Here is a 12,753-nt window from a genome sequence, read left to right as displayed (position 1 = left end):
TTTCAGCAAGCACCACTAATAAGTATGAGCAATAACAATAGTGATGCCTTGCTTTCAGCAAGCACCACTAATAATAAGTATGAGCAATAACAATAGTGATGCCTTGCTTTCAGCAAGCACCACTAATAATAAGTATGAGCAATAACAATAGTGATGCCTTGCTTTCAGCAAGCACCACTAATAATAAGAATAATAAGTATGAGCAATAACAATAGTGATGCCTTGCTTTCAGCAAGCACCACTAATAAGTATGAGCAATAACAATAGTGAGTGCCTTGCCTTTGGCAAGCACCCACTAATAAATCTAAATATAGCCCTATGTAAAAATGTAGGGCTTATTTTACGTGAAGACACTTTCCTCTCACGGTCACTGCTTCACAGGGACTTTGGTTTGGAACAACATAAGAGTGAAGAAAATAATGACAGAATTAAAATTTTTGAGTGAACTTTATACTCTTTAATAGATCACAGTGACATTCCTTCCACATACATCAGAGACAGAACACATATAACCAAACTGACATATGATGAAACCCAAACCCAAAGAGATAAAATGAAAATAAATGTGAAAAAATCTCCTGCAAAGTACAAATATTTGTAATTTGGGAATAAGAATTACATCACTCCCAATGTTAGATAAGGTTTTAGCTTTATAAATAGAAAACAATGCAAATCTTTCACCAGTTTGTTTGTTTTTTAGATGCAAATTGCCTTTCTTTGACTTCCCCTTCACCTATGTACTGTAAGTGCTGATTTAACCAGCATTTGAGATAAGTAACCCAGGAAACAGGGAATCACTAATGTTATGTAAAAGTTATGTAAATGTTAGTAAAAAAACGTTCCTAAAATAATGGTTTTGAAAAGTCTTATAATGTTTTCATACTTAAAATACATTCTCGTAATATTGAGAGAAAACGTTCTTAGAACAACATTCCCAGATAACAAAAATATGTTCTTAGAATGTTTTTCTAACATTCCCGTTAAGTTATGAAAACGTTATTTCTGAATATTTTTAAAACGTTGAAAACGTCCAGTTTTTTTCCATATTAAGAACGTTTTGGTCTTGGTTTATGTGAACGTTAAAGGGACATTCCATTCTATCATTTTGAAAATTGTTTATGAAAAAGTTTTTTTCTGAATGTCTTTTAAACATTCAAAACATCCAGTTTATACTGTATATATATTTATACATCATTTATATTATATAAGTGTAAGTGTTAAACTTTTTTCTCTTGCATCCTATTCTTTCGTTATCCAGAATGGCATCAGCTGAAAGGTTTGTTTGAGCGGCGCTCACTACTTTACACGCGTGACTTTGCATTTCCTTCAGACTGAAGCTTATTATTTGCATTTGTAAGTTTTCCATCCACTGTAAAGTTTTTGCTGCATTCACCCCTCATCACACTATAGTTTTCCTCAGCAAAAACAGAACGTGAAGACACTTTCCTCTCACGGTCACTGCTTCACAGGGACTTTGGTTTGGAACAACATAAGAGTGAAGAAAATAATGACAGAATAAAAATTTTTGAGTGAACTTTATACTCTTTAATAGATCACAGTGACATTCCTTCCACATACATCAGAGACAGAACACATATAACCAAACTGACATATGATGAAACCCAAACCCAAAGAGATAAAATGAAAATAAATGTGAAAAAATCTCCTGCAAAGTACAAATATTTGTAATTTGGGAATAAGAATTACATCACACCCAATGTTAGATAAGGTTTTAACTTTATAAATAGAAAACAATGCAAATCTTTCACCAGTTTGTTTGTTTTTTAGATGCAAAGTGCCTTTCTTTGCCTTCCCCTTCACCTATGTAAGTGCTGATTTAACCAGAATTTGAGATACGTAACCCAGGAAACAGGGAATCACTAATGTTATGTAAATGTAAGTAAAAAAACGTTCCTAAAATAATGGTTTTGAAAAGTCTTATAATGTTTTCATACTTAAAATACATTCTCGTAATATTGAGAGAAAACGTTCTTAGAACAACATTCCCAGATAACAAAAATATGTTCTTAGAATGTTTTTCTAACATTCTGTGGAATATCAAATTTAATTTACTCTTTAATGCAAGTCAGCTTTAAGTCAGCTGTCTAAACCTTGTAATAGTCAGGGGTTTTGTTAGTCTTTGATCTTCCAACTAAGTGTTGAACTGTGTGTGAAGGTTACATAGTCTTAGCTCTCGTGACCATTTGTTGTTTATACCTTTTGGGGAAGTCTTTAATCTTCCTACTCAGAGTTGAACTATATGTGAATGTTACAAAGTCTTCGTTCTCGTGACCATGTGTTATTTATACAATTTGGGGGGTACCATCAGCTCAGTTGGGGGTAATTGCCTCTATTGTTTTTAGCAGTAGTCATCCCTAAAGGCTGTGTATAAGTTCAGCACCTTTAGGGACAGCCCACTGAAATGCCTATAAAGAAACCATGTAAAGTTACGTTAGTCAGACTGATTTTGGACGTCCTGCAGCCACTTCAACGTGAAGTCCTCAGTAAAGAATAACTTCTTGAACGTGATCCAAACGTCTCCTGGTTTCTTGCTTCGACGAAGAAAAAGTTTTCAACAATTCCCATTAAGTTATGATATTTAATGCACTTAGAAACTTCAAATATTTAATTCAAATATTTTATGCACTTGGAAACTGTAAACCCTCTGGACAAATGTGTCAACACAGTTTTTGGTACTTAAAAATCCTGTTGCTTTGAAATCCATACCTGTGGCTGTAAGAAATTAATTGCTTACATTTTATCATTTTAACATTTTTATCACTTGAATTCATATAAACATAAGTAGAAACAGGGCAGCACAGTGACTCAGTGGGTAGCACTCCAGGTACTCCAAAAAACTTTCTTAATACGTAAAAAAAAAAAAAAAAAAAAAACGTTCAGAAAACGTACAGAAATAACGTTTTCATTACATTTTCAAAATGACCGAATGGAATGTTCTTTTAACGTTCACATTAACCAAGAAAAAACGTTCTTAATACATAAAAAAAACCTGGACGTTTTCAACGTTTAAAAGACATTCAGAAATAACGTTTTCATAACCTAATTGGAATGTTAGCAAAACATTCTAAGAACATATTTTTGTTAGCTGGGAAGCTGCTCTTTGCACTTTAGTGAAGCAAAAAAATAAGTCAGATAATATATATTTCATCCATCAGGCAGCATACATGTTGTGAAGCTGATGGAAAAATATTTGGCAGGTTTTGTTTTTTGCATGTTTCAGTTAACAGCTGCTAAGGGTTTGGACGAATTTCATTATAGTTTTTGATAACTTGAGAGAAGCGAATGATTTTGATCTCCTCTGGTTTAGATTTCTTGTCATCCCACAGATACTCGGGTGAAAGCAGTTTACTGGGTTTGTTATAAAGGAAGTACTTGTTCAAATGAGACTCCTCCTGCCATGCTGCTTCAATGGATTTAGATGCATCAATGTCCAGCTGCTCCCGGCAGGTTTTAACAAGCTGATATACGTCTTTCACTAAGCCACCGATCACAGCCCCGCCATAGTAATAATCACCCTCAGCAGGAGGAATGAAAGCTTGAGACTCTGGTCGGCGTTCATATGTGAATTGTTCACGAGGCGTAACATAAAACCAAGGATGTATGACACCTACCAGACGACTCAAAGTCTCCACCCCCCAGCGACCATAAAACTTTGAATCCACATCAAGGCTGAAAATATAGTCGGCTTCATTGAAAAGTCGACTCTCAATCAGTTTCTCCAGTCTTGCCATCCTGCTCAAACTGATATCCTGCCATCTGTTAGAACTAGGGACTGTCAACACCGTCAAAGTATGTTCTTCACTCAGTTTCACTGCAGGAACCTGTTCTGGCTGATCAGTGAACACATAATAATGCACACGAAATCCAACAAAGTAATTCTGCTCTGCAGACTCCAGGAAATCTTTAAGAAACTGTGTATACCTGAAAAACAGAGGGAGAGTGACAGTTTATTATTAAAGTAATAAACTGGCAAAATATTAGAATTTCTTATCCCCTTTTGGCAGTTTATTAAGAGAGACCATACAATTAACTCAAATATACTGTACATTCACCCTGAGTTACCTCAGCCTCTAGTCTAGGTTATCGATCTATTTATTATCCATAAACTTAACCAGAAATGCTGCATAAACTGCTTTCTGGAATACCCCACATGGTTCAATTGCAGCTAAATGTTTATTTAATAACAATAATAACAAAAGAATACAGACATAAGACAAAACATCCATGCAAGAAAAAGACCTGACACTGAACACTGGAAACAAGAGGGCCAAATACACAAGGAATAATCAGGTTAACAAAACAGCTGATAACAATCAAGGAGCAATGGGTGAAGAATTACAGCAAAACAAAAACAAGAAATAGGATCCATCAGTTTATTTTTTTAAAGCCCTTCCCTCGCTAACTTCCCTCCATTTTGTGGACTCGGATGTACATCATTGCCTATGTTGCACAAGTGATGACAGCAATGAGTTTAATTGTGCTGATTTATTATTATTGTTTTTCTTTATGAATTGTTTTATGCACAATTCTATAGGTCTAGGTATGCTTAGGCTTCTGAGGAAAACTTAATTACACAAATGAAAATTATAATTTAATTAATTGTGACTGGTGTGAGGTTGGGCTGCTGCTTGGATCGACTGCTCCTGTCTGCCTCGTTGCCATTGCTGCTGCTAGTAGTGGGAAGCTGTGGGAAGTTCGGATAATTTTACGGACTCGGATCTTTGAATCTCGTTCAGCAAAATGAACGAATCTTTTTTCGAGTCATTTCGTTCATTTCAGCAGAAAATAATTAAAATGACATGTTAAATAGCCCAACACATCTAGTACTTACGAAAATGTTGATTACATTTGAAAAAACAAAAATAAACTATAGGGTAATGCAGCCAAATCCAAATTATAAGAAATATAAATGTTTAATTAATTGATTAGTTGGGTCTTAAGTTCAGGCTAACACAGTCTGTTTAGTTCACCTGACCTCACCCCCTGATCCGAGACGTTCTTTCTTATACAACTTCAAATTGATCACGTCTATTCCCTGCCTTGTGTCTTCGAGATCGAACTTCGAGATGCACTGAAGTACCAGTTCATTTTGTGTTGACTGCGCATGCGCGCAACATCCCATAGGTTCTGTACATGGGCGTCGGAATCATTGTATATGGGTGGGACAAGACCCACCCACTTTTTAAGACCAATGATATTGGACCCACTTACTTTTCCCGTCTCTCTCTGATTCAGCGCATTTGTCTTTTCATAGCGCCGTCAGTCAAAATCCATTCCACTTGAGGAATTCCCTAATAAATTAAACTCCATTTCCGCTGAATAGCTACATTATATTTCTCAACGAGCCGCAAATGAAAGTAACCGCCCGTTGTACCCTTCCAGTCAAATATTGCGTTGCAAACATCAATAACAGCTTTAAGTTGTCATTGCTGGCAAATGAACATGATAATAGCGGGATAATCCACGTGCATTTAATGCACGATGTGGAGGCAAAGAACCGCCTGACGTGAAGTGGAGTTTTTTACTTGTTTTCATTAAAAGGCACCAGAATACATGAAATGGTATTTAACAGTTACTCCAGTAAACATTTTTCTGGGGGAGGACCCACCCACTTTTTTTTCCTTCCGACGCCCATGGTTCTGTACATGAAACAGAAATGATTAGTTCGAGTCTTCGGGAGTTTGGGTTCGGATGGTTCGGATCGGCCGGGTCCTCTGAGTCTTTCGTTCTTCCTGTCAGTCCCATAGAGACTATGCTGTCAGTACCGGTGTTGTGCCGAATTTCGACCCCCTGCCAAATTATTACCCCCCTCATTGAAGTCAGTACCTGGCCTGCGTTCCAGTCCAAAATTGTCATGCCCTTCACTCGCTAACTTCCCTCCGTCTCGTTCACTCGGATGTACGTCATTGCTTACGTTGCACGAGTGCCCAATACTGGCGGAAACTGCAATGGGCTGAATTGGAACGTCCTAAGCCCTTGATCACTATAGAGCTATAGAGTTGATTTATTATTTAAATTTTTTTCCCTTTAAGAATTTGTTTAATGCAGCATCCAAATGTATATAGGTGTGTGTGGGTTGTTTGGTTGTATATAGGTGTGTGTGGGTTGTTTGAGTTGAGCACACAGATGGCACACTAACAGGCTAGCGAATTACTAGCGTGTTGTGCTAGAAATAACGATTTAGATTGAAGCTAGCAATGTCAGGTTAATGTGTGATGTTGAGTAAGTTATATTTAGCAGTATAAACAACAAGGAATGATAGTAAATAATGATTCAAATACGAAGCTTACAGACGCAAACCAACGCAACAGCAGCAGAAGTAACGAGGCAGACAGGAGCAATCGATCAGGGAGCAATCGATCAGGGAGCACTCAAAGCAAAATGTGAACTTTGATACCGAACTTTGATAAAAAGTGAACCGTTGTCGGGATAATTTCGGTTCACGTGGCTACGCGGAAGCGATAAAATTTTTAAGGCCAGACAAGTAGTTTGTTGAGGGTTGGCTTGTAGGGAACGACCACACGCCTGCACACATATATTAAAACGCGCATACCTATAGACTGAGCTCGTAATACACATGTGCACGCCATCAGCGTTCTCACAGGATCTCGTTTTTAAAGTTTGTGTAGAGAGAACTTAAGAGTTTTCTATTAAAACGGTGTCGTGTTAGCGGCCCCTAAGTTAAAGGACAAATCCAGTGAAAAATGAACCTAGGGGTAATTAACACATGGTTACCGAGTCGATCGTTCCCTGCGATGCGTTTTCATGAAAATCGAATGTATAGAGTTTTATCTTTAAAAACAGATTAGCTCATAACACTAGTATATGGGGCACAGAGTAAGTAAAAGTAAATCGCTAGTTAATACAAATAACAAGGCTCAAAATAGCCTCACACTAACACGGTAGCATAATGAGGGTCCCTACATGCAAACCGAAGCATTGAGAACTTTGTAAGTGTACAGACAGTTTAATAAGAAGAGACTTTATAAAGACAGTACATTACGCGTTTACAGACAGGCGTCATCTTGGAAAACAGTCTCGACTAGTCGAGTCACGAGCGCCGTGCTACGTTAGATTTCACTATGCGTAACTCCTATCGACCAGCTCACGTAGCACGGCGTTCGTGACTCGATTAGTCGAGACTGTTTTCCAAGATGACGCCTGTCTGTAAACGCGTAATGTACTGTCTTTATAAAGTCTCTTCTTATTAAACTGTCTGTACACTTACAAAGTTCTCAATGCTTCGGTTTGCATGTAGGGACCCTCATTATGCTACCGTGTTAGTGTGAGGCTATTTTGAGCCTTGTTAGTGGTATTAACTAGCGATTTACTTTTACTTACTCTGTGCCAAATATACTAGTGTTATGAGCTAATCTGTTTTTAAAGATAAAACTCTATACATTCGATTTTCATGAAAACGCATCGCAGGGAACGATCGACTCGGAAACCATGTGTTAATTACCCCTAGGTTCATTTTTCACTGGATTTGTCCTTTAATAACTAATGATCGTTGCGACTGAAGTGAATCAATCAAAAATGAAAGCTTTAGCCTAAGTTCTGCCAGGAAGACTCAATTACTTCGTCACTTATTACCTTCATTATTATCCGATCACATCTTTATACTTTTCGTATAAAAGATCGGTACTTACACATATTTGAGTTCGCAGATGCCGACGCAACAACAATACCCACCCTTCCCTCCACCACCAGGATGGTCCTGTCCTTACCTTCCAGGGGGGTCAGCTGCGCCCCTGCCTTTGTCTTCAGGCAGGAGATGCAGGTCCGCTACCCTCGGATTACGAACTATGGACGGGGCCTACGCCAAAGAAATTTATAATAATGCTTGCTGAGTTGTCAATAAATGTATGCTTCGTTACATCATTTTATCTCCCGAGTCTTTCTGGTAGAACTAAATTTAGTTGGACAATAACTTTATTTTAGAGCTGCTATAAAGCCAAAACAATCTCTGTTACTTTAATTTCCTATTATCACTGTAAAGCCGCTTTGGGACAATCTGCATTGTTAAAAGCGCTATATAAATGAAGTTGACTTGACGGTGTAAAAAAAAGAGTCCTCTTAAGGTAGGTACAAGTATGGGGTTAAATCTCAAAATAATTTATGACGGATGACGGAGTATTTCTGTGCCAGTTTTTTTTCAAGTATGGCCCTGTATGATGTCATAAAGGGCTTGTATAGGCACTTCTCCCAGAAGAGCGAGCGCACACATACATCAACCGGAGCGAGAGCAAGAGCAATGCCCATCAACGTGCAAGTTCAGTATGGATACAAAAATATGGTACTTAACGTAAGCATCAGCATTGCTGAAAGGGTATTCTGGTTTATTTAATATTGTTTAAAGTCAATGAAGATCAGAGATAGGAGAGATATATACTTACTTTCCAAGAGCGAAGACTGTAGTTGCTACGGTGATGTTTTGTTGTTTGTAGATTGAATCAATCAATGTTGGATCAAAAGTTCCTTCCCGTACAACTGGGGCCAACCATGGTGACAAGGGAAAAATGTTGCCATCTGGGCTGTTTTTTAAATGAGGAAATTCACATACATATGCATCAAATCCAAATCCAAATACATAGTAGTATAAAAGAAAAATATATGTATAAAAAATGTTCTTACCCCAGTACACTGGGCTGGTTGTAAGAAAGCCTGTAAATTTAAAAAAAAAAAATCAGTTGGGAACAGTTGTGATGTATTATCTACACGCAAAACTTGTCATTCAACATTTTGTAACGTCTGTTGTAGATGATGCGTCTTACAGTGGGCTGAACATGGATCTTATCATCTAAAGCTCTAAACACCAAAACCAGTTACCTATCAAATAAAAGATCTAACAAAAACTTTCAATGCTCTTTACAGTCTTGCCCTTTAATACCTCAGCACCTTCCCACACACTTTAGTCCTTTGTAGCCACTCTTTCTGAATAGAATACTATACAATACCATTACATTTATAACATTAGCACAACATTTAAATATTAAATTGACTTAAATATTTAAGTAAATTGCAAACCAGAATTTTGGTAAAGTAAAAACAGAATTTAGGAAAAATTAAAAGAGATTCCCTTTCTTTTCCTTTGTCAATTTACAAAGTGTTAAGACAATCTAGATCAATGACTTCCTCAAATCCTAACAGTTTGTTGCAGTTTTGAAAATGTTTTTTAACAGAAGTTAAACACACAAGTTTCCAACACACAAGTGTATAACCCACCAGCTTATATGAATATACATATAATATAAACACTGAAATTCATAATATTGCAAAAAATGTTTCATAATGCATGTATGAATAAGTTCAAATGTATTACTTTTTAAAGCAAGAGTTCATAGAAACACAAACATCTAAATGCCGTTGTCATGACGCTTCCCCTTTAAGAAATCCGTATGTGATCTCATGAGAATACGTCTGTAAGTAGAAAGTGTAGTTCCCTTTCGAGAACGGTTCACTAGTATTGCGTAGCTATACGCTATAGGAAAACTTATTTTCTCGAGAATATTGAAGCCCTTATTTTAAAACGCAATGCAGCTGCACAGCAAGCACAGTGCAGGCTGTCTAAGCACGCTGATTGGCTGGGCTGCGGCAACTGCACAAACCTATGGCGAAGCAGCAAGGACGAGCAAACCTATCAGGACCTATCAGCTGACTATAAGCGGCCCATTTCACCATTGGAATCAGATTTAATCTCCTTCAGCGAACGACGCATCTCTTCGCTGACTTCTCTAGACAAGAAGCCTCTCTCGCCGTTGAACAGCCCGGCAGTGGAACGCAGCGACCTGCAGCAGCAGCTCAGCGACCGGCGGCCTCCTGCTCAGCTTCCTGAAACTTCTCCGCGTCCTCACCCGGCCGTCGAAGAGCTGGGTCTCAACTGGTCTACACCGGAAGAGCCTGCTAGAAGCCACCTCGATGAGTGGTTCCTGTCGGCAACAGGCCCCTCTTCAGCGGCCAGCTCCATTTTTCCCCGAGGTCCACCAGGAGCTCACAAAGTTGTGGCGCGCGCCCTACTCGGCCCGCCTGAGTACTTCAACCTCAGCGTCGCTCTCAACAATTGACGCCGCAGAGGAAAAGGGATATGAGAAACTGCCCCCCCTGGAGGAAGCGGTGGCTACACATCTTTGCCCTCCCACCGCCGTTGAATGGAGGTCTAATGTGGCACATCCTTCTAAGGCGTGCATAACGACTTCAGCTCTCGCCGACTGTTACGAGCCCATTAAATTAATTAAAATGGAACATCATAACATATAAAGACCACAGAGATTCAGTGACGGTGCATAAATTATTTATTTATAAATAATTTAAATGATAGATAATTTGTCATAAACAAAGCATGGTGGTAAAGAAAAACACAAAAACAGACAGAAAGAAAACCCTGCGCACACATATCTACCGGAGAAATATCACTTGCCTACCTCCCGTTCGAAAATCAAAGACAATATTCTCCGTGAGTCTTCCGGGTTCTCTAACTGCTGCCCTAACTAAACCTAAACTAAATAACGTGAAAACCCAACACCAATTACCACCAGCTTTAAAATAATGTTATAAACTAAATCTAACAAACATGAGTTCCACGCCAGGAACGTGCTTATAGGAAACACGATCATCGGTTCGACACGGGGAAACTCCATGAAGAGGCATAACGAGCCAAACACACGGGACACCTCGGAGCTCCGCTCCGTCTGCCACCTGAAGCGGAAATGGAAGTGAGAGTCAGAGAGAGAGAGCGGATGGCAACAAAGGCATTTTAAAGCAGTTGCGCCGCCTACAATCAGCAATCGGCGAGACGTCACGTGACCTATAGAGGAAACAAACACAACGCACAAAACAGCACAAACACTGTTCCCATTTTGCTTGGCAGCGTAACACCGACCGAGCCTACACTTCCACTGGTCAAGCTGCTTGTCACACTATGTCGGTCCTTCAAGTTTTACAGGCTAAACTCCTCCGCTCCTTGGACGAGTCTGCACCGGAAAACTAGACCTTCAAGGATCTGCGCAGCGCCACCGACCTGACATTGGATGGAGCAAGGCTAGCCTGGTGGCGTTAGAGCGCCACCTGTGGCTTAACCTCACAGAGATTAAGGACGCAGACAGAACTGCTTTCCTGGACTCCCCGGTTTCCACCTCTGGTCTCTTCGGCCCATTGGTAAAGGGTTTTGCTGAGCGCTTCACTGAAGCACAGAAGTCTTTGCAGGCCATGCGACACTTCCTTCCCAAGCGCTCCGGCTCGGCTTCAGGTCTCTCAGCCCCGCCCAGCAACTCAAACCAGCAAGCGCTTTAAACCAGCCAACCACTTCCCCTTTCCAGAGCACCAGGGTCCCCGGCCTAAACTTACATTTACATTTACATTTATTCATTTAGCTGATGCTTTTATCCAAAGCGACTTACAATTGCTATATATGTCAGAGGTCGCACGCCTCTGGAGCAACTAGGGGTTAAGTGTCTTGCTCAGGGACACATTGGTGTCTCACAGTGGATTCGAACTCGGGTCTCTCACACCAAAGGCATGTGTCTTATCCATTGCGCTTAAACTTACGCTGGACCCGGAGCCTCGGAAGCCGTCCTAATCCAGCAGAAAGAAAGAGAAGGGGGCCCAGTCTCGCTGTGCCCAGACCACCCCTGAAAATAGCTTGCGTGCTTCTTCAGTTCAGGCAGATGGAGATGTTCTGATTTCAAACAACGGGCCTGTTTCAATTTACGCACCCGCCTCTTTGCGCATTCCCTCCGGTCTCGATGCTCCCTCAGGTCATCGAACGGATCAGGGAGAACAAGTGTGCAGTCCTCTTAATAGCCCCTCTCTGGCGGACCCAGACATGGTTCCCCGAGTTGATGCAGCTGCTAGAGACAGCTCCCTGGCCTATTCCGCTGAGGAAGGACCTCCTCACCCAGGCGAACAGGACAGTCTGGCACCCCCATCCTGACTTGTGGGCCCTCCATGTATGGCCCCTCAATGAGTATCCAGGGACTTCCCGGAGAGAGTCCTTAACACGATTGCTGAGGCTAGAGCTCCGTCCACAAAACGTCTCTACGCCCTTAAGTGGTCAGTGTTCACCGGCTGGTGCTCAGCTCGGAACCTAGACCCATATTCATGTGAAGTACCACTGGTACTTTATTTTCTCCAAGAGCTGCTGGACGCGGACCGGACCCCCTCCATGCTCAAAGTTTATACAGTGACCAAAGCAGCCTTCCATGCTCCTGTGGCCGGCCAATCTTTAGGGAAAAGCGACCTGATTGTACCCTGGGTGGCCTGTATCAGGGACGCTTGGTCTTGCACTTGCCACTTGGTTTGGCAGGGCACAGTTCTCCACCGCGTCGTCGAACAGCCCAACCTGGAAAATTGGGGAGTCCAGGAACCGAACCTTGTCCGCATCTGCCATATCAACCAGGCTGAGCCAACGATGGTGCTCCTAGACCACCAGGGTGGACATCGCTAGAGCGATCGTGCAAGCCGCAACGCTTGTCGTTTGCAGTGCGGAGCTCACTCATGAGCGCACGGTCTAGGCTACCCTCGTGCATGTTCATGAGTGCCTTGGCCTGATAGACCTGTAGCAACGCCATGGCATGCAAAGAGGAAGCGGCTTGCCCACAGGCTTTGTAAGTTCTGCCCCTAAGAACAGACGAGAACTCACAGGCCTGAGAGGGGAGACAAGGATCCCCCGTCCAAGAGGCCGCTCCACTGGAGGCATAGCCTTGTAACCCAGCGCGGCCCGCCCTGAGAAACCCT

General features: G+C 41.0%; 1 protein-coding gene across 1 annotated transcript; it reads right to left on the bottom strand.

Moving 5' to 3' along the window:
* Positions 1–445: 445 nt before the first annotated feature.
* Positions 446–8,809, bottom strand: LOC311079940 (globoside alpha-1,3-N-acetylgalactosaminyltransferase 1-like; the record flags this gene model as incomplete). Its single annotated transcript, XM_084109666.1, has 4 exons — positions 446–3,942; positions 8,418–8,555; positions 8,656–8,685; positions 8,796–8,809. 4 exons carry the CDS (start codon positions 8,807–8,809, stop codon positions 3,252–3,254), a joined length of 873 nt encoding a protein of 290 aa, XP_083965792.1. The 3' UTR covers positions 446–3,251.
* Between the last annotated feature and the right edge of the window lie 3,944 nt (positions 8,810–12,753).

Source organism: Abramis brama, assembly GCF_963993115.1.
Source record: "Abramis brama genome assembly, chromosome: 3".
NCBI lineage: Eukaryota > Metazoa > Chordata > Actinopteri > Cypriniformes > Leuciscidae > Abramis > Abramis brama.
Note: the sequence above shows the minus strand (reverse complement) of the source record. Positions and strands in the feature narration are given on the sequence as shown.